At 40.9% G+C, this 27,201-nt stretch overlaps 1 protein-coding gene across 1 annotated transcript; it reads right to left on the bottom strand.

Annotated features, from left to right (window-relative positions):
- Positions 1-73: 73 nt before the first annotated feature.
- LOC117805946 (ankyrin repeat domain-containing protein 13C-like) lies at positions 74-26,793 on the bottom strand. The gene is given in 16 exon segments (XM_034674583.1): positions 74-1,730; positions 1,934-2,034; positions 2,475-2,573; positions 2,813-2,892; positions 6,066-6,223; positions 6,732-6,776; positions 6,779-6,866; positions 8,808-8,951; positions 10,147-10,217; positions 11,108-11,120; positions 11,122-11,154; positions 12,191-12,240; positions 12,243-12,275; positions 17,054-17,155; positions 24,256-24,297; positions 26,103-26,793. Coding segments are annotated over 16 exon segments (1,563 nt in total). The 5' UTR covers positions 26,476-26,793; the 3' UTR covers positions 74-1,599.
- Between the last annotated feature and the right edge of the window lie 408 nt (positions 26,794-27,201).

Genomic DNA, 27,201 nt, shown 5'->3' with positions numbered 1-27,201 from the left:
GTGGAAAAGACTGAATGTTTCACACATCTGAAGCTGGTTCAGTGAGTTGGGTCAGAAAATAATGACAGGAGAATGAAGAGATTCATTGTTTCTTTAAAACATTACAAGTATGTACAAAATAGCAACTGCCAACATGTTACAAACAATAAACCCTTGAATTAAAGTCCTTTGACGCTACATAAAAAAGAAAATCCCAAACTCTCCTCTTGAAGAGGACATCTTAAACTCGGCACAAAAAATAGGAAAACATAAGAGACAAAAGCTGTATTTACATACTGTGCAGGGGAAAGCTTGGTACTTGTCATGTGTAAAAATGACATGGACATGTCATCATTCATTCACTGTCCTTATCTACTTAGTTTACAATCCCCAGGTTTTGTCTTCAAGCTGGATTGTACAGTTTGTTACATAGTTTACAAATGTCTGTAAAAAAAAAAAAAGGCGTAGATAACTATGCTTGCTGCCACTCGTACAAGAGAGACAAAGAGCCAGCTATGGTACCATACATTTCGCAGCTTTTCAAGAAATTCCCTAATGAAATCATTATAATTTAGATGCAGGGTTAAGGGCTGACTGTCACTAAATGAGTGTCTACGTATCAACTCAGCTGAAAGTAGAAGTGGCTGTAGTGGATCTAAATAGTGCCCAAAATTTCAGTGATGCTACTCCATGCCCATGAAATTCAATGTCTCATACACACGCACGCACATAAACTCACACACACACATTCACAACCTAACAATCTTACAATGTGCAGTTTTTAAGTAGAATTCTGCAAAACAGGCTTTTAGGTTTTGAATCTACGAAAGAGGCCACTTCTCATTTCCCAAAACTGAAGTATAGTTTTGTGAACTCTTAATATTTGCAGAATACCTTTGGAAGCATTTTAAAATTTGAATAGGGTAAAGCATTGACTGTAAAACAGTGATACTATCTCCTCCACACCTGTGTAACAGGTGTTCATAATAATACAATGTTCATAAGCCTCAAATCTAATATCACAAAACTGAAACTTAATTCTTAAAAGTTAATGGAAGTTTGTAAAAAATAACCTAAAAGGTCAGTTTTGGTGGAATTCCTCCCAAATGTTTCACACAGTAATATCAGTGCTTTACTACAGGTAAGGTAGAACACATTCCCTTTATAAACATTACTTACATACTTTAATACAAAGCATCAACTGAACTGGTTGTCTGTTATACCCCATACATAGAAAACTCACCTGCTCTGTTGTCACTCATTTAATACTCAATGCCCTTCACCGATGAGATTTACAGACTGTCAGGTCAAAGATATTTGCACTTCCTGCCTCGGCTTCTGGATTTGACCAAATTTGAAAGTGAAAGTAAGACCCTGCAACAGTACACCGCAAAACACTTATTGGTGCAAAGAGTTGTTGACCCCTTTGCCACCGTGAGCCTCCATCAGCTCTGATGAAGCCGTTTTTGTCTCGTAAAATTGGTCATCTTGTTGCCCTTTTCATTGAGGGAGAAGATCGCAGCTGTTTCCTCCCTCCACTTTTTGTGTTGTAATTGATAACGTTTTTCATAGCATAATGTTGCTTGGATGTCAGTTTGTTTCGTCCGCTAGCATCAGAGGTTAAAGGTCAGGGAAGCGGCTGGGGTCCTCCTTATAGTCGTTTGGAATGGTAAAAATGGACTGATCAAACTCATCGTAGCGAAACTCCTGAAAAGTCACCGTGGCTGTGATCGTAGGAAAGACAGGGATATCTGAAAAGGACACAAGTGGAAATACAAAGGCATGCTTTAAACTCGTCTGTGCTAGATTTCTTGCAGCATTTTTAACAAGTAGAGGAAAAAAAACAGATACTATAAAAATCCTTTTCAACACAACCTTAGGTTCACTGATTAAATATTGATTCTGTCACAGATCAATCTTACATAGTATAGGTCTTTGAATCTGATCTGCTTACCGAGTTTGACAGGAAAGCCAGGAGGGAGCTTCATCTGAACAAACTCCCTGAGTTTATTAAAGTGCTTGAAGGGGGCAATGACCTCAAGGACGTTCAATAACCTGGCGGACAAATCAAACACAAAAATACAGGTTTAAGATGGGACGCCTCAAACAGTTCAACTCTTTTGTTAGTTTCAAAAACTTTTACAGAATTACTCGCTTAATTTTCTGCCTTTATCAACACAATTAAATGAACCTGTCAAAGCTTCACATGAGAGAACTGTAAGACACCGTCGACACACAAGAATACAGTTATTTCAGATTTGAAAGTCGTTTTTCACGTTTTTTAAGGCAGAAACACAAAAAAAAAAGCACAGAATTTAGTTTATGTGAAGAAAATGATTAACTCCATCACAAAAACATTCAGTCGCTTGCCAAAATAAGTAATTTCCTTTCTTTTACCAGGTCACACATCATGCCAGAAGGAAAGAGCCTGAGGAGATTTTGGCTGCCTGCTGTTTTGAAAACAGTGATGATGCCAACTTAAAGTGAACACTCACGATTCAATGCCCAGAGGGAAGTCTTGACTCATGGCTATCGTGGCTTTGAAGTTCTTCTTGCTCTCCTTGCAGACCAGCTCTCTCCCTAGATGAGGTGCTCTGTGGAGGGAGAGAAACACCGAGCTGTCAGGATGTAAATCATATTAGGGAGAGCTGAAAGCTGTAAACTTGTCATGTGTTTTGGAGCCACTTGAAAAAAATGATCTACGAGTTCTCAAATGTGCACTAATTGCCACTGACCATACTTCCTTTACATCAATACATCAAATCTCATAGGTCATTTCAAAGTCAAACACTAAGAATCATATAGAAGTTATACAAAATATGTAGACACCTACTTTCCATTGTCAGCAGTGATGTATTCTTCCCAGGATATAGTGTTAGGTGAAGGTGCAGTCAGGGACTGCCGCCGCACCGGCTGAAAATGAAGCACAGTCAGGTTAAATGTAAGACAGAATCACCACAAAAATACAGATTAAGAAAACGAAAATACAGATGACATATCCAAGTTGACAGAAGTGGCAGACAAAACAAAATGATAAGTCATCACACTGAGGATAATCTAACAAGTGTAACCCATCTGTGCTCCATCTGTGCTCTGACATGCACAACACAAGCCACTAGAGGGCTCTGTCACATCAATAAACACAGTATCCTCTGTTTGGCCTGCTGAGCCTCCCACACACATGCGCACGCAGGCTGTTAAACTGAATCACTACAGGTTAGTAAACAGTCTGATCCCCTCTTGTCCCTTTTTGTATTCACAATAAAACAGTTTTTTACGATTCCCCCATTAACTCAACTTGCATGTTTGCTACGGTGGGAGATTTACACACTGAGGCTTTTTATTTTCTGTTGCCAAAAGATCATCAGTCAATCAGGAATAGGATTCACTACCATTTATAACAAACTGTGATTGATGGAACAAAAGGCCCCTTCAGAGAATTAACATTTGGATCATTTTTATTATCCGCAGGAACTCCTCCCCTTAGCAAAGCAACACCATATGGTACCATTTGGCCATGAAAATGAACCAGGATAAGCTCAATCTTGTTAAATTGATTTTCTTCTAAAATGAACCTGCTGTCCTTGCCAAAGTTTGAAAAGAACATCAGCTGACCTCTCTTTAAAAGCTGCAGGTAAATATGGAAACTAGGGCAGAATAATGTGGATAAATGTAGTAAGCTGGCCAGACTCTGGTTTTGACGTGAGTCGACTGGTTGTATCGGGAATAAAAAATGGAGACAATGTCCTCACCTCCTCTCACACTGCGGCTCGTGACACGAATGTTATGGTGTTTTCAATGTGGTCTCTCTCTCTCTCTCTCTCTCTCTCTCTCTCTCTCTCTCTCTCTCTCTCTCTCTCTCTCTCTCTCTCTCTCTCTCTCTCTCTCTCTCTCTCTCTCTCTCTCTCTCTCTCTCTGTTTCTCTCTCTCTCTCTCTCTCTCTCTCTCTCTCTCTCTCTCTCTCTCTCTCTCACTCTCACTCTCTCTCACTATGTGTATCAGCTCTGGCATGTTGTTGTGACGAGGACAGAGTACACACATCACAGCCAAGGCCCTGATCTGCTGGTATGCCGGGGTCCCGTCACTTCATCATTCTATGGCACCAGGGGTCTTAGCCCTCATCCATGTCATCAATAGTGTCCAGCCCATTTTGAAATCCTGTCCCCACACTTCTGCGTGTCTACAGGCGCAGAGTGGACCTGCTCTTTCCTGATATGGTAAACATGGCAACGTCACAGCAGCTGCTCATTTTCCTCTTACCCGCGTCCATGTATCATGTCGCTGAGGGGCTTGAGGGGAAACCATGTCCTCATGGACACCCTCTAAAACACAGCAGGTTCACTTTCAACAGGAGGTGAGCGGTGATTCAAACAGGTGGAGGACAGACTGAGACAACAGGGGGACAATGTGATGAGACAAAGCCCAGCTCAGAACAAGAGAGAGTTGACATCAAAACACCTTTTTAGTGCTGAGAGGCATTCTCTCCACTGTGCGGCTGCCTTTATGCTCAATGTTTAGACAAAGGCTTGGAAAGCAACTCTGGAACATACTATGGTGAGGGGACGGTGAATGGGAGAATCATCTCTGTGGAAGGGGCAGCTTTGCAGCTGTCACCACAAGGTGGCAGTGCTAGGATTTAACTTCCATGCATGGCAGACATGAGAGAGGTAGACCTATCTCACACACATACAACAATAACAGGTGGGGGGGTGTTTGTTTTGTTTCCATGTCCGTGATGAATCAAACGTCTTTAGAAACAACACAGGGACAAGTCAGACAGGAATGTCTCAATAAACCATGCAGAGCTGATCGACAGAGTCTGGTAGGAGGTCCATGCTCTTTCTACAGGGTTTATCTTTGGACAGATAAGGCAGTGGGAACTGTGAGGTTTATTTAGTCTGAGACTCGTGTCCTACCCCAAGGTTCCACCGGGACAGGACAGTCTCTGGACTGGACTCGTGGTTACGCTGCAGGTATAAGTACACAGGTGTTCATCCACAGAGCAGTGTTTTCTCCTTAAAGTGACAAAGTACCTTAAAATGCACTTCACTTGCATCCAGTGTTTCAATGTTTTATGCTAAGAAAGCCTCAAAGAATTGCTCTTTCTTTTTTTTGAGACCTGAACTAGGTTTTTCTAACTTTCTGAGTCACTTCATTTTAAACTGGGAACAAAAAACAACTGAAAGATACACTGCAGAACTAATCAATTGAATTAGAAAAAAAAAGTAGAAAAAAAGATTTCCTTCTTAAAATAAATAGAATAATGGGTCAGTAATAAATGTCAGCTCAGATGGAACAATAGTACTTCCAGATGTCTGAGGAACTTCTGGTTCTAGTTTGCAGGACTGAATGTCATGACTGAAGTATTGTATCATTTATCATGAAATAACTGACCGCATTTAGAATTAATATTAAAACACGGGACAGGATTAATCAAAGCAATATTTGCAATATGTAAATAAAAAACTCTGTTTAATATGACCGGTGTATACTTCTGTACATATACAACAACAGTGCAATTATTGATGTAAGCAGTGTAATGTTTTATAACTTATTTATATCATTTTATTGTACCTTGGATTTGATTTCTATATTATATATAGTCTTATTCTAAATGTTGACTTCTTAACCATACTGTTATATAACTGCCTTTCATGACAACAACAAAGACCACATTGTTATATAAAGGCATTTTTAGTACCTAGTTTTTTTCATAGCTTTAAGACACATCTAGTCAGAAAGAGCTTTATTTTCAGTATCAAGGACACTGACTCTCTCATGAAGTAGAGATTGAAAGTAGACTAAGCTACATACAAGCATTGTAGGACTCAGAGGGATTGAGTAGTCATATCGGCTCCAGTGTACTATCATGATTTCAGCATGCACATGTCTTATGTAATAATCCATGACAGGATGTTTGGGATGTGATGCTCCATAGGGCCCCATAAACCTTCTAATCACATCATGTATGATGATGCTGGGGGCCGTTAATTTGATTCTCTCATAAAAACAGCCTCCTCTCTACTCCCATCACTGCTGCTGAATGACAAGTGACAGTCAGCCCTGTTTGATGTCCAAAGGCTCACCTCGAAATTCTGCTCTATGAGATTCCCTCCTTTACTCAGGCTCTCCATGATGGCTTTGTTCCTCAAGATGTCCTCCTCGCTCAGATGCTCCCGCCTCTTCCTGGACTCGAGCACCAGGCCGTTTACGGAGTAGAAATCGGCCAGAAGTTTCCCACACGCTCCTGGAGGGACAGGAAAGAGATAAATCCACAAAGTGACAAACCAGTTGCCCTTGTCTTAAAGGATAAGGGGGCAGGATGACAGGATGTGATACTCAACATTACATAAGGGGTAAGGGTCAAGTTTCAGTTTGTTTACAGTGAAAAAAAAGCAAATGTGACATCACTTTCCGTTCTCCATGTGTTTTTTAAGTCAGACAAGAGGTCAACAGTCTGAATTGGATTAAGTAAACCAACTTAAAGCCATAACATATTGCAATTATGTAACATTGCATGCTGCATGCCTACAATGTGAATTACAGTATCTATATGTTCCGAACCCTGTGTACTGTTTTCATCCATGTCCTGCCCTCCATAGGAAATCTGATGGAAAACTTCATGTGAAAATTCCACAAGTTCCATATCCAGCAGAAACACAGCTATGACCCACAGCTGACTTTGAAAAGATGTAATGGTGGAAATGATAAAATGACAGAGACAGCCTCTTAACATCAAGAACAACTGAGACCAACCGTCTTGTCTTCTCTGAACAGCCAGCCCGTCTGCGCTCTGGAAATGTGATGGACTTGGTGGAGAGAGTGGCGGAGTATACGTCGCTGCTCATCAGAATGTCCACTTCCTCCTCTGTCTCCATCTCTGACTCCTGCACAGACAAGATGGAGTTAGGGAAAAAAAACAAGGCATCAACACAGCCCTGAACTCTCAGAACTTTAAACAGTCAGAAACAAGGCAGTAGAAAAAGAAGGGGACATATGCATGCTATTAAGTTTTCAACATCTGACTACAGCAAAACAATTGAATTCCAGCTCTGTTGCAACATAATCTGGTTTGGAGTAAGTTTTACATTTCTGGTTATAGCATTATTTTCTCAACCATAGGAGAAGCCCAACTAGTGATGCAATGATTATAAATGTGGCTTACCACATTGTGAGAATACAAAAAGTTGCTAGCTGTTTTTCTTCTCACCAAAAAGTTTGATTATACAGTTAAAGGCCCTGTAAGGAGTTTTCATGTTGTGTTGAATCTGGTGACCTTGTTGGATGAAATCGGTAGTGTTTTTCTGAGATGAAGACTGCATTTCCCATGAGCACCACCTCTCACTGTTGTAAAGATGTAGCTCTTGTCAAAGCATGCATTTATTTGGGAGCTATATTATATTGTTAACTATATTTTGAACTTTAATGTAACAACGAAAAAACTTGTCAACAAAAGGCGAGCAGGCGTAGCGCTTAACATTACCCATCTCTGCCCCACTGTCATGTTGACCACTTAGAGTGAGTGTTGAATATCAACTGTTTTGAAAATTCAACCCTGACACAGACATTAAAGATTTTGTGCAAATAAATTATCAATCTAGTCTCCGATAATCTAATTTTATTATGTGGATCAGGGCTGTCAAACATGCGGCCCGCGGGCCAAAAGCGGCCCGCCAGAGGTTCCAATCTGGCCCGCAGAACGACTTTGCAAAGTGAAAAAATTACAGTGAAGACATTAACTGCAATTTCTCAATATAAGTAACTACTATTTCAAATTTGTCCTCTGGGGGCCGCATAAAATCATAGTGATGACGGAGCGCACCTGAACAGTGCTCCGGGACTTTTTTTTCTCAAAGTGAGAAACTGAATTACTTGCTCTTTGCAAAATCCGGTCCAGATTCATAAAGACTTTTTAGATCACTATAAGATGATCCACTAACTACTAACACTAGCACTACACCCCTGACATACAACACTGTCCAGCAAGCAAACAGTTCATGCTGGAGCTGAGGGGTCCAAGATAATCAACTTCACCTTGTTCATTATTACAATCTATCTGTTCCTTTGCAGTAATAATTACACTCTGTGTCAGATGAATGGGTAACCTGTGTGTCTGGTGTTTTCGCAGCAGGTTTCAAGACTAAAATATTCAGCCCACTATGAGACTCATCATGTCAAAAAATACAACAGCTGTTTTTGTAAAAAGAAAGGTCATTAAATGTAAACATTTTCAGAATGTACTTGTAATTTTTTGCACTTAAACAAAAGGAAAAAATTAGAGTTGTAGTTATTTATAGGTATATGTTATAATTTTACTGGTCTGGCCCACTTCAGATCAACTTGGCTGTATGTGGCCCCTGAACTGAATGAGTTTGACACCCCTGATGTAGATCATTAAAATGCACCAGTTTGAATGTGACACTATTTCAAAATTAGGTAAAAACTCATCACTGTGCCATTAAGATACAACAATTGAACAGCAGGCCCTTCAAAGAAATTGATGCAACTAATGATCTGTTAAATTTTTTTAAGTCGCTTTTGAGGCAAATGACATCATTTGGATTCTTCTAATGTTGGTTGAACTAAATAATGTATCTTAATATCTAAATAGCCATAGAAAGAGAAATAAGGAGGTCACATTTTTCTGTTTGTTTACATTTTATGGAAAAAACACTGTACCAAGGAAAACATTTTCTGGCAGACCATATAGAGATTGGATAGTTGTTGGTCATGGCCCTGCTTGTTGGTTGTGATACACATTTCAAACATAGGGGGGTGCAAGTGAGTCTGTATTCGTTCAGTGTAATATCAGCATGTGTCTCACTCACCTCGTGGTGTATCCGCTGGTAGACTTTCTGCTCATTGTCCAGCACAACAAAAGACTCAGAGGGGATGGCATTACCATTGAAGATGAAACTAAGGTCGCCACGCTGACACTTCATGTCTGTGAAGTCTATTAAGTAGTGTCCAATCTGTACAAACAGACACACACACACACACACACACACACACACACACCCATACAGTTAGGATTATTGTGGGGAGAATAGACAGTAAAACAGGCGACAGTGTGACAGCAGAAGAGCTGCATACACTGGCCAACTGAAAGACACTAACACACAAAGTGTGAGAAAAAAAAGAAGAGTGTTAGACATCACACCTTTGCTCTCAGAGTTAAGGGGCAATGATTATGGTAATCTTTGCTATGGGAGACTAACATAGTGCTTCAAGAATCTTTTTCTTTTTGTATTAACTATGTCAAAATGAGTAGTCCTGGAATGAGGCACAACAGCAAAGGGAATCAGTGATGAAGTAGCTGAGGCTGAGGGTAGGTATGACAGGCCTGACACACAGTAGCAGGAGAATGTAAATGAACTTGCTGTGACAGTTTTTTTTCTTACACACTATCGCTCTCTCTTTCTGTTTCTCCCTGCAGCTCTAGTAAAATAGGAGGGCATTTTGAATACCAATTAGACAGCCAGGAGCAGTTTTAGAGAATAATGAAGAGTTCCACATCAAGGATATCTCATCCAGGAGGAGTACACAGAGACACAAACACACTCTTGCATGCTCTCAGTTCTGTTTTTCACACAGATTTAGTCATTATTTTAACACACAATGCAAGTACTTAATAAGGTTCTGTTTGTGTTGTGTCACATGTTCACCCTGTTATAAAACTCAGATCTGCGTGTTAATGTGTGCATATGCCCCATCTGTGAGAGCCTGGTGTTAGCTTTTTCCCCTGCGAGACCATTTTACACAGCGATGTGGATTCTTGCCCCAAGTTCACTGTTGTGTCAGCATGCGTCAGAGTGAAACTGATTCCTGCTGCCGCTTTTTGGAAGTGCGGGAGGAAGCAAAATACTCACTACAGGTAACTATCATTCAATGCTGCTCTGATTAAATAGAAACACAGAAGTAAAAGATCAGAGCACAGAGCTTCCTCATCCTGCCAGGCACTGATTTCACACCCTAGTTAGCCAAACTAGGTTGATGGGAATGGGAGGTAGACAGAGCAGAGAAAGGAGGGAGATGGGAGGTTGTCATATGCAAGGAAAGATGAAATACTATTAGTAGGTGCTGAAAGTAAACAAGGTATTTTTAAAGGGAAATATAGTGTGGTGAAGAGACTCTTGTTTTCAAAATCACACATTTGCATTTGTGGACTTGCCTGATGTTGATGCCCTGCTTATAGATCTTACAGGCGTCTGAAGGCAGGATTCTGGAGAGCAAAGGCACTGCAACATTAAAACGATACAGTGAGTGAGAACATGTGAACAACAGCTAAATTTAGAGAGCACACTCAATAATGAAAATCACCAACGTCCTCAAAGCCTCGGTAGCATATAGCTCTGTAGACTAGAGTTGGCACAAAGTGTAGAGATCTGCAGTTAAATCTTTAATAATTCACAGTGAGGACTCACTGAAGAAGAAAATGTTTATTGTTCTCTGATATGAAGAGATATTTTCACAATGCAAAAAGTTCTGTGGAAGACATTAACCTACTTTCTTCTCTAAGCATAAAAGAGTCCAGTTTCTAACCTGATTAAAATGTCACTTTTAGACCATTGTTGCCAAATGTCAGCCTTTTGCTTTAAGACAGCTGCCATTTACAAATGTCCTATATGCAACCGGTTTACATTCATCTGCTATCATGTATCTATTCCATCATCTTTCCCACATTGTCAATAATTCACAAACACACAGTAAGTTCACAGAATCCGGTCCTGGCACTTGCTCTGAGACCAGACGAAGCAAAAGCTGCATGAAAATATTTAATCTACTGTCACACGTTATCTGCTCTCTGTATCAGTTTACCAGGACACAGCTGAATTAAATGAAACTGGGGAACAAACTCCGCTTCTGGTATTAACAGATAATGCTGACATTATCATAAACACAGCAGTGCAGACAGATTAGGAGGTGGTGAAGTTGGTTATGTCCGCCAGGAGGAGTTCTTTCCAGGTTGGTGAGTCAAAGTCCGTTGAAACGCAGATTGGACAGACAGTGACACATTTTATAATGTTTTCCTGTCTGTGACACCTTTTCTTTCAGGCTAAATTTAAGATTATTTCCAGAATGTGTAATGTTTATGAAACTAAGGCAGCAGGAGATGATTCTGACTCACCCCAACTTTGGAAAGTCCCAGTGAAGCTCCAAGTAAAAGTCTCCTAGCTGTGAAGAAAGAAGCAAATTAATCTCATTCTCAAGAGAATGAATAAAAAAGAAACACCTTGCATGCACATAAAACATACAACAATAACCTTATATCTTAATATAGGATAAATGTTCTGTTGCTTGCTTTTATGTACATGCACGTTAACATTGGAAAAGAAGCTATACAATTTTTGCAAACAATAAAAGAGTTCTTTGCAGATTTGCAGAATTCAAATAATGAGCCAAAGCCTCTCACTTAATAATCAGGCCTGGCTGACACAACTTTATATAGCCTTTTTATCCTGCTGGGTGATAGGAAGGCATGAGCAGATTTCGCTATCACCACTGGTGGTCTCAATGTGGCCTTTGGTGATGATGTCATGCTGGCAGGAGATCATCATTTCCTTGAGCTATATAAAGATAGATCTCTATGTATCTGTAAGAGAGATATAATAAGGCATGCCTGACACCTGTGTGTTATCGTCCAGGAAGGAACACTCCCGTCATGGCAACACAAACTCTGAAATACCAGACAGCTTGTGCATTAAGACTTCGGGGGTGTATTCATAAAGCATATATGCCAATGAGTGCACGACTGAATACTTACAAGAAGATAAGGCAGACATCCATAACAAGCACTGCAGTATAATTGTGACTCTGAGGTCTGTTACACGTTTACAATGTGCGTGCATGTACTTATGATGCCAGCTGCAAAACAACAAGGTGTCATTTAGCCTTAAACCCAGCATAATTCGGTCTAGGTGATAATGTATGTGTGAGTCCACCCTGGCTTTGCTTTTCTGTGATGACAGTAATTTGTGGACAAACTCGACTGATGTCTGGGAGGGCTATCTGCTTATTACGGGTTGTGTACTTTGTTTCTCTGACCCTCTGTGTATGCGCTCTGCCACTTGCAAAGAACAGAAAAAAAACAGAAGAGTACATCAAAAGAGACAAGGAGATATAGGCAGAATGAAAAGTAGGAAGATCTGATGAGGCATGAGACATGGGGAGTGATGCTGTTAATGAGAACAGATCAGAACAGTGAGTTTACTTCTTTCAGGGCTTTCAGCAGTTTGGGCCTCTTGTCCTCCACACTCTCCTGGACTGTTGCTTCAGCTTCCTCAGAAGTGCCGTGACTGAAACACACAGAGGAACCACAAAGAAAGAGGAGAAAGAAGTAAGACCAAAAGCATGAACCACTAAGGAGCTTTTTGTAGCTTAAGAAAAAAAAGCAATGACTGAAGAGCTTTTTTTTTTCCACTGAGAAATCTGTTCAAAAGTTTTTGGAGATATGCCACTTATTCCATCACGGGTGACTGTGAATTTCTTCGATTAACCTTTTGCTTTGCTGAATCTGAACACTTGCTCCAAGAAGAATATTTATTCACTGCCACCACCAACTTCATTCTCCACTTGTGCTCTGGCAAACCCTCTCTAGACGACATTGGAGCCAGATTTTCCATGTCATGAAATATATTTAATAAGGACCTTTTTCAGAAACATGGAACCTTCCTCACTTGAAGATGCGCTTCTCCTTCATGAGGAGCTCTTCAGAGAGCACCTGCCCTTTGAGTGAAGCACCCTCCTCACAGAAGCAGACAGAAGACTGTGAATAGGCAGCAGTCAATCATCATTCACCCCTAAAAAACTTCATGTCACATAACCAAAGCTTTTATTAAAGACAACAAACTGTCATGCGTCATGAATGCAGCAACTGTGTGAAGTGACAGCCCTGGTTTTGCTTCTCTAACTGTTCTTTATAAGAGCTAAGGTTCAAGTTTTACAGGAGCAAATATTTGCCTTCATGAGTTTACTGTAAGTCACCTCTATTATCACCAGCAGCAGCCCTCATTATACAAATCCCTGTGACAGTGACACATGCTTAAGGCAAAGATCACGTGGTTTACACTTACACTGATTCTAGGTTCAGAGATATGCTGACTTCCCGGGGCCAGAGGGACACTCCCGCCTGCGTCGCAACCAATCCCTGCACGCCGCCTGCAGGGATCAAAACGTTCCAGGAAGTTCAAAGCGAACAAGCCTGCCCAATATGGAGCTGCCTGCTAATGAGCCGCGCCTTTAACCTCCTTAATGACCTAGGGGAGAGAGCGCACTCGCTGGAGACGTTTAACTGTAGCAGGTCACATTAACAGGAATTCAAAGCGGTTTAGCCCATTAGCTGCAAGGGATCTTCATGTTTATGGAGAAATAAGAGGATCCACACCCAAGCAGCAGGCATTTTAGTTCATCGTTATTTGCTGTTTATTAGAGGAGTGGACTCATCCCCACCCACTGACATAAATGTGCTGCTTTGATGAAGCCAGATGGGGATTAAATGATGACATGGTTGTGCTGGCAATAAACTAATGGAAAGAATAATACAGAAACTATTCAGCATCTTACACCCAGACCGCCCCACAGTTTCATATGACTAAAAAGCTTTGTGGACATATGGCCTCAGCATTAGAGTAGCTAGCTCCTGTGCTCTACATGGTGAGTCAACATACACAAACAGATCATCATATTGTCTTACTGGTGCTCCTTATGAGGCAGCACAGAGGGAGTTGTGATGGTGAAACAAGGCCAAATTGAAAGCACAGGCACGCACTGATACACATGATGACACACACGCCAATAAACACAGACACAAACACAGGACCAGGGTGTCTTCTGTGTCCTGGCAGCCTAATGAGTGTGGACAAGCTCTGGATGGGGCTCCTCCTGATCCTCACTGCCTCACAGTGGGACCAAAGACGAAAAAAGTACTCTTACCATCTGGACACAGACCACCCAGCCAACACAAGCTCAGAGACTGACCGCTTTAACGCTAACCTGAGCTGACTCTCCGTGCTGGTGCAAACTCACCCAGACACTGATTGGGCACTTTTCTGGCATTAATTAAGTCAGTGATCTCATTAATGTTGCCCCTACGTGATAATGAAAAGAGACGGTTTCAGGACAATTTAACATCCAGACCACGACAAACTGCGACTATTTAACAACTAGACTTGAGATCTGACTGGACGGTTGGTGGTGCTGGCAGGTGTGAAAAGAAGAGTGACAGCAGTCAGTATTGACACAGGTGGATGTGGAGTCACTGCGGGAAACACAACAGTAAGGCAGCTGATAGCAGGCCAATCCGACTGTAGTGATATCAACTTAATGAGCCATGTTCAATTCATTTTCAATACATTTCAGAAGAATCAAACTGTGAAACCAAATGACACTAACACAGGACATGTGGGATGAAGGCTGTACATGTTTGAATAGAGATTACAAGCAGCTGTTTTGGGGAAGGAAGACTTGTGGGTCTTATATGATTGCAGAGTATATTATGGTTCTCTCGTATGTTGCTGTTTTACTGGCTGATTTTGCTGTTAAAGTAAACAAACTCATTCGGCTCAATACAGAACAACCTTACTCAGTCAGGGGTGATAATCCCACACAATTACAGCACATCTGAGGACCCCAACTCTCCTCCACAAAGATAGATGAGACAGTTGTGTTTTTAAAGTTGTGTCCTGTTCTACAGAAGGCCAATTTCTCTCATCCAGAGGTTAGACATGCATGTACACCCAACACCCAGCCCAAAAACAATGCTGTGTTAAAAAATGCTCTGTTGTTAATTTCTATCCATCAATAAAAAACATGGCTTCATCTACTGGGCTTGTGACTTCATAAAGTGGTCAGAATATTTCTGGGTTTGATTGAGAATTAGACAAGACAGAAAAGGCAAGCAAGCTGTCTCCTGATGAAAAAACACAACATGAATGCGACACCCTTTTAACAAATTCCTGACGCTGACAGCTCAGCTGTGTGGAGGACCGAAATAGCTCCTATTTAGCAAAAACAAATGACACAATCTATTTCTGGGGCACATTTTGTCTTCTTCTCCTTCAAATTGAAAAATAACTCACGTGACAAAATCCCAACAAAAAATGTGATGACATCACTGGAAAGTCATCAAGACGAGATGCTAAAAATAACAAAATGAGATCACTGAGGTGGAATTTTTCTTACTTATTCCATTCAAGAAAATGCTTGCGTAGTTTAATCTGACAGTATCTTGTTGCAACTACTCAAATGCACTTTTCTGAAGCTAGATGGTTTCTGATTATTTTTCCAGCACATTTTTCAAGGCTTGGACATTTGCCTCACTGTAAATCAAACAAAGCTCCCTGGACCTCACTTCCCTCACAGACTCCTGACGTGTACTGACTCAGCTCTAACTGCCTGGGCAGGGCTGTGCCGGACTTAACCTGTAAAGAACTCACTATTTACTGGGCTGAATAGGGGGAAAACAGTCACTTTCTTTCAGCAAAGTTCCCTTTTAATGTCACAGTAGCAGCTAGGTCAACTTTTATGGAAGGAACACGTAGTTTAATCGTTTCAGGTTTGCAGACTCAGCATTCCAAGCTGAGCTGTCACAACAGAAGCAGTGACCTGTACTTGGAGCAACACGACAGTCCCTCTAAATTATGGAGTCTCAAAGTAACACTTTTCAGTGAGAGTTTGTGGTTCCCAGAATGTATTTAAAAAATATTCAGACACTTGCAGCATTCAGCATGTTAAAGGTGCAATAGTTATTAATAATAACAACTGGAGCTGCAGAAGACAGTTGGTTTCCAAAGACAGAAAAAGTGAGGGGTGTGCTCTAAAGTGGAAACAATATGTGTCGTACTGTTGCATCGCATGAACTGCGGCTTGTACAAGCTTGATGAGGTAAGGAGGACCTGTCAGCACTCCAGAAAAATGGTGCAGAAAAAACGACGAAACATTAGCAGCACCCGGTCAACAGGAACACTTGTAAACATGGTCAGGTAAGTAAGAGGCATCAGAGAGTTAATTAGAGGATGCAGTCAATGGAGACGCTTTAAGCTGCCTCCCTCTATGATTGCTTCAAGCTGGTGCAAGTGGCTGCACTAATAAGAGCCATTCTCATAGGTCCTCCATCCTAAAAGCCTGACACTTTAAGTGGCTTTGAACGATTTTAACATTATTCTGCCTTTGAACTTCCCTACAGTCGAGTTGAAATTATCTCAATGTGACTTTTAACTTTTAGCTAGTTATCTGCAGGAACACAGACAACAAATCAAACAAAACGGGTCCAGATATTTACTAGATCTCTAACTATGTTGTATTTGTTGGGCTGATATACCAGTACATGGCACTTAAAATACAGTTATAATTGTAATAGCACTGGACCTTCAACCCCCTCAGCCTGCCTGTGCTCTTGTAGTGATATTGCAGTGTTGGTATTCTATTTAACCCACTTATTTAGTATCTCACCCTCGCCACAGAGATTAACCACCCAGAGAAAAACCTCAGGCCTTTCTGTTTCCATACAATAAAGATAGACATCATAGATATCATAAAACAATACAGCCTTGTGAAGTCTTTAAGTGCCTTATATAAAAAGGGATATCTGCTGCTGAGTTATGAACTGAAGGTTTGCTTTCAAAGCGCATTTTGTGAGATGCTTAAGATGAGTGAATATTCAATGTGTGCTAAGAATACCTGTAAAATAACAAGATTGATTGAGCTATTATATCAGCGACGTAATGTAACAAGAATATATAAAAAATTCCATTTCTAAACATTTTGATGAAAAAGAAGAGACAGGGGCTTGGGCATAATCGGCCTATGAGGAGAGAGAGAAACATTTAATGAATTGCCTTTCATAAGAGCACAAAGCCAGAGGGCCTTAGGAATGTCCCCTCGATCTGAGGGACAAAGCAGGCAGGCCAGCAGCATGACCTCACTCGGAGGCAGCAGTGTGGAAGAATGTGCAGAGGCAACTGTGATCTGCATCTGTTGATCAGAACTTCTCTATCCTTCATCAGAGTTTTCAAACAAACTGCAATCATGTCAGTGTGTCAGTGAGAGGGGAGCTTTGTTACAGGTGGATACTCACTCATTTGCCGGTCTCCGTAGCTGATGGCCTCAGCAAGCGGGCTCCATCCCTGAGCATTCTTCACCTTCACAGGTGCATTGTGGGCCAGCAGCAGGTGGCACACTCTGTTAAGAAAAAAGGAGAACATTACTTTGATTTAAACAACTTTGTTATAAAATGAAGGAAAACAAGAAACACATGCATTATGCAAACAAAAAAAAAACAGCAGGATGAACAACACCGACAGGAGGGAGAAACATCTTTACATAAATGTGTGCTTTCCAACATGACTCAGCGTGCGCACTTCCAAAACAAACCTCTGTTTGTTTGTTTTCAGTCTTAAGTGCAGATTTTTGAGAGAAAGCACAGGTTTGCTGAGGGATAATGCTTTCACGTAGGCTCATTCAGAGTCGAGACACTTACAGTAAAAAAAGTAGAAGATCAGCAAATCTGCTGTACGGTATAGCTTTTTATCTTAATCTGATCTTCTGTTTTAACCCTGACTGGTGCTCTCATCCAAAAGATTGATATGCAACTTCAGAGAAACAGAAGGAGTAACAGATTTCAAAGTATCAAATCAGAGAAATGTCCTAACATGCCCTGGCTCACTTCTGCATTATTGTTATTACTACTGTACACTTGTAAACTTATACGAAACTGAGTGCACTGGCAGAGTGGGCAAAGGTAGATACAACACCAGGTTTTATTTTGTCAGGGCAACTGAGGATTGAATGCAGGTGGAATATATTTGAGGTGTCTTGGACAATTGTTACCCAGGCAATAAAAGATAACATGATAAATAGTCACATAATCTTTTTACAGGACTTTTTTTGTACCTTAATATAATAGCTGTCTCAAAGGGGACTCCTAAGTAGAAGGGAATTGGTTTACTTTCACTGGAGAGGAAAACTAGAGGAATATACAGACAAAGGTTCTGAGCTTGTTCATTAAAGGACAAACGTCACGGGTGAATCAGCTCTAATGAGAAGATACTAAACACACCCGTGACTAAGCAAAACTGGAAAAAAAGAGGGCATGACTGGCTTCAAATATGCACAGGACATGCCTGTTTGAGCATTACAGCTTTACGATGTCTTGACAGGACTTACATAAGTTGAGACTAATGAGCTCCTGCTTGTCATCACCTTTGATGTTGCCATGGTGCCAAAACACGCCTGAGAAACTCTAACCTCTAACTGCCAACACTACACAGAGATGTCACTTGCACCTAAGACGTTTGTGAGACAGGAACAAACCAAAATCAAAACCTTGACTTTTCTCTCCTGTGCTGCCGTTCTCTGCACAACTGCTGCTGACCACACTTTCATCACACAATCATCTGACTGGGCTTTGTAGTACATCTTGAAATAATTCCTGGCCCAACTCTGCTAATATGTGTGATTATTACTGAAGAAGTTTCCTGTAGCGTTGATAAAAGATAAAAAAATGATCCTAGATTTAAAAAGGGGACAGATTGTGTGTAGGATTGAGATGACAGCTGACCCGTTAACCAAAGAGCCATATGAGACCAATGGTTACACAACACTGCATCCTACTTTAGGGCCTATACTGCTGTAAAACGAGGGTGGAATCTCAGGAATTGAATGTGGAACTTCACGAAAGACAACCTCTAGAGCTGTGCTTGTATTCGAACGATGGGATAACAGCCAGAACGCCTCATCCCTCCTCTGTGGCCAGATCAGCAGTAGGTGCTGTACAAAATGCCTTCGCTCTCCGGGCACTGTGTCAACAAACCACAGCTAGCCAAAAATGAAGCCTGTTGTTCCGGCTCGGCTGTCAGTTTTGTCGTGACATCATTCATTATAAAGTTGGCGCCCATGAAGCTCGCTGCCTCAGCACTAGGCAGCCACAGTTGCAGCCCTGTGAGCAGTAAAGCACTCAATGCAAAGCAGAGGCTAACTGCTGCGTGCATACATGTAGAGCTTTCACTTGATGGAGAAGTTAGAATAGCTGTTAGACAAGCCTTTTAATGATTATTGAGGGGGTTAAAAGCTGCAAAGAAGCTCTCCATTCATACACTCCTTCATTGCAAACCTTTGAGTCAACCCTATTAGTCATGTTGACAAATTCAAACTGGTTACTACCCTCATGTTCAGACTTGTTTCTGTTAGAAAGCCATCAACAAAAGCATCAAATTGTTGACTCACAGAGCAAAACAGTGCAACACAGCAACCTAGTCAAATAGTCTAAAATACCACATCACCCCCGATCTACATACTCACTATGTTTTATTAATAAGACAGAGGCTGGGGTCTCATACATTCTTTATGATAGAGAGGAATACATTTGGAAACTCTACCTAATTAAACATTTCATCCAAACAACAAAGAGAAGTCTGGTTGTCCCAAGAGTGTTGTTAAAGAAAAACTGTGCTTTTAGGCTATATTCTTTACAGAAACAATTAAAAGCAAAACAATCGCTCTACTGTACTGTACAGCTTTCTTTAAGCTGGAAGATTGGCAAAGAAACGAACAAAGAAAGGCCGAAGGGAAGTCATTGTAATGACATGAGGGGAGCAGCTGAGGTTCAAAGACTTGGCTCATGACTAGTCTGAATTGGATTTCTTTTAAACTTCTGCCCAATTGTGCTCTGCATGATCTGCATGTTTAAGCACTGCACTCCAAACAGTGACTGAAAGATTGTCTAATGTCGGCCATATTGTTGCATGCTTAAATCAAATAAGGAAGCTGTTTTGGCACTAGGAAAGTGTGGATGTAAAGTGCTGAGTGCCTCACAAAGAGCCTTACATCAGCAGACAAAAAAAGCGGACCTCTGTGTTTATGTATTAGTCTGATCCATGCCGGGGCTCAGGGATGGAGCTGCTGATAACAGAGGCTGATGTCGAGTGCTGGAGCACTCGCTCTCTGATGTAAGCTTCCCCTCAGGCCCTTGACCTATATATCACCCCGCTAAATCCAATGATTGTGTAATAATAATGACAACATTTAGCAGATATACATTACATAACCGTGCGGGAAAAGCCAGGCTACGTCGTCCTGCGCTATGAATCTGTTAACGTCTGGTTGCGCCTTGCCTCTCAACGTTTCAGGAGACTGTCCAGCTTGGAGGATTAAAAAACGTTGACTATAGCATATATACTTTTAATGCTATAGATATTTGTTGACATGATTTAATCTACACTAATCTTCGCATAATTCCAGAAGTACAAATTATCTTCTGACTTGTTACTTGGCTGTGTTAAACACTTGATGTTGATTGGTCAAAACCCCATAACAACAACATTGGCAACATTAACTCTCAACAGCAAAAGCAATGCTAGGGATAACCTGATCACACATATCAAATCAATCCACGGAATCCGTCACATTTCACCTCTGCCTGTTGACAATGTGGCAAAAACATCAGTTTCAATCAGTTGGCTAAACAATAGGAGTGTAAAAAAATATCAATACATAGAGGTATCACAATTTTTTCAAAAGTGATACTGTATCAATTCTTTGAAGTGCTGAATCAATATTGTTTACAGCTTTAGTTGGCAGACAACTAATAAGCAGGATAATGTACAGTGAGCAGGTGACTTCCTTTAAGAAACAAAACACTTAAGCTTTGCATCAGGTTCCCGCTGATCCAGTCGGTATTGTAATTTGAATAACCTGCCTTTCTTTAAAGGTTTTTCTCATCAACAGTTAGTCTGTTTATCAACACATATGCAAATAAGAGAAGTAGAGAATCCCAAGACATGAGCAGTTATAGAAGAGAACAACAAAGATTCATGGATAAGTGAAAGAGATGCTGTTTCCTGCAGGCTGGGTAAAAGTTAGTCTGCAAATCTGGAGCTGCTGTTGGGCCACTAGTTGCTCTCTTTTCTTCCTCTACTGACATCACCCCAAAGGAAGTGGAATACATACATTTTAAAAAGCTATTTCCTGTGTATTCACTTGAATAGTTGTTTCAGCTTTTCATCATACGCTACAGTTGTAACACATTCTGTTCTGGCTCTGGTTGGTGTATTTGTTGTTCTTCGCTTGCAGGGAGCTAGAAAAGAATAATCAAACAGCAGTTCATTCATTTGAACCAAATCGAAAATAGATGCCAGGATACATTAACATTTAGCCTATAACTCATTAGCTTGGCTGGCAGTGCGATTCGACCCGCTTCACAGTGGTGAAAGTATTGATAAAAGAAAGTCTCCCTGTGGGTCTCTGGGTTGATTGCACATGCAGGAGGTGTACAGAGGTGCTGCTTGAGTCACTTAATACTCAAACAGAGGAATGAGAGAGGCAAAGCAGGATGGAGAAATAAAGTGCTAATCTAATGCTTCACTACGTGCATTGGCTTCAGATGGAGCGCTTGTTAAGAGGCTCTGTGGGTTGTAAAAAAAAAAACCATCATCACCACCCATTCTCATGTGGCATGAGTACATCCGTAAAAAGGCTTTTTCGCTTACTTCCTCACCATCGATCTGAGGCTCAGTGACCGAATCAAACAGAAGTTGAAGAATTACATTGTAAGAAACCCTGAGGCAAAGACTGAGGTGTGTTTTTTCTCTCCAGACAAACTTAATGGTACTATACATAAAAAAAACTTGTACTTCCACTCATAATTTGATGGATTCCTCTTTTAAAGAAACCATTTGCCAAAACAAGGCACTTTTGACCATCAATGAAGTCTAACTCTGACAGCCACACTGCCATCAACCATTCACTAAGTTCTGTTGTATCTCCAAAACCAATGTTTTGGTTCTGCTGCATACAGTTTATATGTGGGAACTGATATCACAACTATTTGACAGAGAGGAAATTGTTTGTTTCCTTTAAGAGGGCAGTAGGGTAGTAGTAGTAGTAGTAGTAGTAGTAAGGGGGCAGGGGTTCAGTCCATAGGGACTTAGCTTGGGAATCAGAGGGTCACCGGCTCAAGTCCAGGTATGGACCAAGTTTGGAAATTGGACTGGTAGTTTGAGAGGGGCTAGTTCATTACACCTTGAGCAAGACACTGAAACCCCAACTGCTCGGGGTGCATCGGTTGGTCAGGCAGCCCCTCCCCCACGCTTACCTCCCTCTATTAGTGCATGTCCGTGGGCTCCTGTTTGCTCATGGCTGTGTGTATCAGAATATATGCGGCATGATCTAACACCAGAGTGAAAATTGAAATAAGAATCATTGCAAGGGAGTTTCAATTCCAGGGAATGTGTAAAGGTCACATTTCAATTTATGTGTCATACAGGGAACTGGTGTGTTCTTAGGCCATAGAAAAATGTACCAACAATTGGTTGGTTTACCAACTTCACATTTTGTTTTTTACTATATTTACTGTTTCACTTCTCCCACAGAGTTCAACCAAAATGTCTATTTATAAAAGAAACAGCAACCTTTTGACAGTCTTTGTCATGCCTAAACACAATAACTAAAAATATATGACAATTTAATTCCCTTTTTATGTTGTTGTAAGCTGGATATATTTGGGTTGAGGAGTGTTGTTGAGAAGAAGCACAACATATGAAGAGATCTGAGAGATTCCAAGCAATAAAACAGTGAGAAAATAACAGATGGCAGATTAATGAAGGGCTGGAATCATTTTTTAGTTAAAGCAGCATTATAAAAAGGGTGGCTGTTCTAGCAGCAGAAAGTCTGCACAATGTATTTTTCCATCAAGTACAAAATAAGTGTGGATAATGCATTATGGCATGATGAGCTTTTGCCCTGTTGTTACACTTATATGAGAGCTGGAGTATCTCAGAAAAAAGCCTATGTGCCCAATGTTGTGCAGATGTTCCTTTTATACTAATGCTCGTATAACTGACACTTATAAGCACTCTTGCTCTCCATTATTTTATTGTTTACCATTGGCAGAAACTCAGATGTTAACTAAGCAATGCTCTATTTTGACTGTTACACTCTCACCTGCTCAGCTGTTAAAACTCAAATCCACTGGGCCACAGACATGTGTCACTGTCAGTACCAGCTAATGAAATAACACAGACACTGTACGCTGTACACAGAGAAAGCCTTGTCCTCTCCATCCCAGCAGACCAGCCACACCCAGACTATGATCTCATGCTGTAGCTCTCTCCATGTCTGGTCTGCCTGAGCATCCCAGGAGAATGAGGATGCTGCTCAGGCAGGAGATAGGCAACCTCATTAGCACAATCAATCCTATGGCTTCCCATCTACAGCGAGTACACTTCACCCTGTCGCAGTCCGGCTTACCAATAGGTAGCTGCGGGGCCTTCACTATGGCGGCAGGAATTGAGCTATGCCAATGTGAAATCAATCGAAACCCGTGCTCGGATGACAGACACTAAACAAATGGGAGTGTGCAGTACGGGTAACCCTATGCTTCTTTGAGAGCCCACTGTAAAAACAGGGGGATTAATTTTTTAGAAGCATGTTCTGAAGTCTCCTTCGGATATAAAATGTAAGCATCACTTCACAGAGGGGCAGGGTATTAATATTTGATGCACATGCTTTCAGCTAAAAACAAATTCATGTTAGGTCTTCTACAGAGCTTTGATACATCATGACATAGTCAACAAATATGCCAAACAGATTTCTCTTTTGCTCGGATGTGTTAAAAACAGAAACACTACTTGTTTTTGATTTCCAGGTTTTTATCAAAAAGCACAGCGCTGTATCTATGAGCGTAAAACAAGCCAAACATCAGAATCTGTTGTGCCACTTTTTTGTTTACTACATAAAAAATAACTCTTTCACATGAGACACCAACAAACCACTAACAGCACAACCTGAAAAGAATGTGCAGTTGTTAATGACTTTGCATAAATCTCACCTAATTATCTCATTTATCGGATTTAAACCCATTGAGCCAGCGGTGGAACATTTCTCACAACAAGTAACAGAAGCCACAGAGGGGATCCTATTTCTGGTAGTGTCATCTTTATCTAATCCCTGGTAATTAAATCTGTTCTAATATTTTCGATAAATGTATTAAAAAGAAAATTGATATTATTTCTTGCTCAATACCACTTTTCACCGTACACAGCCTCTTTATTCATGCATGAGCATCATGCTGTCTGAGATTTGCATGGCAGTCAGTGACAAATGTCTGCTGGTGCCTACCAGACAGATGCACAAACCGAAACAGAAATTTAAATGATGCACACTCAGACACACAAATAAAACAAATTAAAGAACAAATAGACACACAGGGTTCATTTAGAGACGCCATGGAGGTGGTGCAATGATAATAAACCACATGGGGCCAAATCTTTGACAATAACTCACCTTTGTGCCCCATCATGACAGCCAGATGCAATGGTGTGTTTCCTACAGGAAGAGAAAGAAATGTAAAGCTGTCAGCTGTATTTGATTATCACAATAAGAGAGGAGAGTCTGTGACAAGCAATGTGCCTCCAGGACTGTTACACTCAGAGTCAATTAGATGTTTTAAAAGGGAGGCAGAGGCCACTAAATCTAAAATGATATGCAAAGCATTAGCTTATTTTCTGTGCTTCTACCAGGATAAGCAATATTATAGTTTTTTAACCATCTGCACCCCTGAAAAAAAGAGGGATTTAACAAACATAGGGGCATGGCATATTAACAAACATGATGTAAACACTGAATGGTTGGAAAAAAAACTGCGTTCAGGGAAAATAACATCAGAGCCTGGATTGGATAAGCCCAGGTTTTCTTCTCAGGATGTTAAATGTGCCTCATAGGCATTTGGAAAATCCCTCAAGAGGAAGCCAATGTGCCCTGTCAGCTCCTCCAGGCTTCTCTTCCAGGAGGAGAGTGGTGGGCAAGCATCCAAAGTAAAGAGGGCCGGCCCTGTAGAGGCCGTGATGTGGGTGAAAACAGAAGCTGGGGATCAGCCAGAGGTCCCACTTCACATCGTGATAAACTGTAAAAGGTAGGGCAGTGGAACAACAGAGACGCCAACTTCAAGAATCCCATCTATGGTTCAAGTCTTTTTCCATAGCCACTCTTTGAGCTCAAGTTCTAACGAATCGGTCTCTGTCATTGTTGCTACCTTGTTGTTCCTTTCCAACATGTGTCCTCATTGCTCAGGGTTATCACGATGGAAGTGGTCTTCTGAGTAAAACAGTCTACAGCAAAGGTACAATAAGTGTCACCAAATTGATGATTGAGCAAATTGATAATGCTGTATCAGTTTGAAGAATATATTTTGTAAATGTTTGGCTTATTTATTTTAATATGAGAACTTTCTGCTTTTGTCTGTATCAGCGAGAATTAAACATACCCAACACGTTTTTTTTTTTAAATAAACAATAACAGTATCTTTTTCCTGTTAGATTTCATTGACAAATATTAGTTTAAAAATATGTTCTAATACACCCAAAATCCCACTTGTAGTTGCAAAACATTGGAGCGTAGGAGTAATATCAAAACTGCTTTGATAAAACTACAGATACAGCAGGTGATAGATTATTCTATCGTATGTGGCTACTGTTAGACCAGTAGGTAAAGTGCTTAAACTCGACACCTTTGTTCATATTCACTTTTGTTTGCTGATATTCAGGTTTTATTCTGTATCAAGTCAGAGCTTTGACTTGAGGTAAAACCACATTCCAGGGCAGACAACAAGCCCAAGTGTAGGCCATCTTTTGTTTTGGCACTTGAACCAGAACAAAACAGCCCTGTGCTTTGCAGGTTCAGGGAGAGAATCTTTAAAAATTGTGGTTATCTGAGCAAACTTTGAACTGCAGGACAGATGTTATCAGGCTCTCCCAAAGAATCCATGCTACAGTCATGTAGCTATGGCACAAAAAAAAGACGTATCTGGGAGGGATTTTGTGACTATGTGTGATCTCAAGGTTTCAGAGAGGAGGGGGGATTGCATCCTCTGATAACACAAGTGTTATTTCACATATTATGGTTCTGATTACTTGAATGAACTATATTCACAGACATTGTGAGGTAGTGGAATCAAACTATTTCTCATTCTGGGATGAGTTATCCAGGCCTGTGGCAGAGAGAAGCCTCGCCTATTAGTGCTGCTGGAGACTGATGGCCTATTAGCCAACTATAACTATGGACATTGGGATATGTGAATTATCATGCTGGGATTTGGGATGCTGCCTTCAGATATGGGGAGCTAACACACTCACCATGGACGTCCTTTTGGGCGATATTCTGCGTCCGTATGAGCGATGACAGGCGTCGGACATCTCCCTTAAACACACACTCGTGCACCGGGAAGTCCTGCCCGGTTCTGATGATAGGGTTTTTGTTATTGTCATCGATAACTTCTGCTGATGACACTGTGTTGGTGTTAGCATTAATCTGTGACTGTTGGTTCTGCTGCTGCGTGGATGAAGTCTTGATTAACTTGTGATTGCTAAAGATTTTACTCGCTCTGCTCTTGTTCGTCTTGGAGGCGGTAAATGTCCCGGTAGCAGCCTCCTCGTCCGGCTCCAGTAAATCCTCGTCCTTGCTCGGCCTCTGGTCCTTGCGCAGGGAGCGGACCTTCTCTCCGGTCATTTTCTACACAGTTGATTCTGACGGAGCAGAGGGTGTCCGTCTCTGACGATGACCCTCCCGGGCGAACTGATGCGATTCGCCAGTTGGAAGTCTCCCCGTAAACACTGTGAATTGTCCAACATGAAAACACTTTCCTCGTCGCCGTGCAGACAAAAACCTCCGTTTGTTTGAAGACTAACAAGTAGAAGCTCCAGTTCGGCGGTGAACTCAGGAAACAAACAGTTCGCTCTCCCCCTGTCGTCCAGGGCTGTCGTCGGTTGTTGGTGGCTCTACAACATAAGCGGCTCCAGTTGACTGTCAGGAGGAGTCGACTCTTCCGCCCAGAAGTATCGCGAGAGTTAGGGAAAGGGTTACTAGCGGTCACATGCTTATATTATTTCTTTCAAATTGACCTAAAAGTCTATTTAATGCAATATATGCCTTCCAAACCTCTTAAATGCAGCATAAAAATCTGGGCAGCATGTGAGAGAAAAATAATCGTGTTAATTTATCAACAAAACTTCATAACAATTTTTTTTTTAAATAAAATAAACAAAAATGTATGTAATGTAAAACAATTATATTTATATTTAGGACTTTCCAATGGACATTAAACCTCGTTTTTTTAACATTAATTTGAATGAAAATGGTTAGAAATGGAGTTAAAAATTAGATTTAAAAAAAAATGTGTATTGGGATTTTTTGGGGTTCTGACACTTTTGGACAATTGAAATCAAATTGACCCAG

Source organism: Notolabrus celidotus, chromosome 2, assembly GCF_009762535.1.
Source record: "Notolabrus celidotus isolate fNotCel1 chromosome 2, fNotCel1.pri, whole genome shotgun sequence".
Taxonomy (NCBI): Eukaryota; Metazoa; Chordata; class Actinopteri; order Labriformes; family Labridae; genus Notolabrus; species Notolabrus celidotus.
This window is presented reverse-complemented; position numbering and strand designations above follow the sequence as displayed.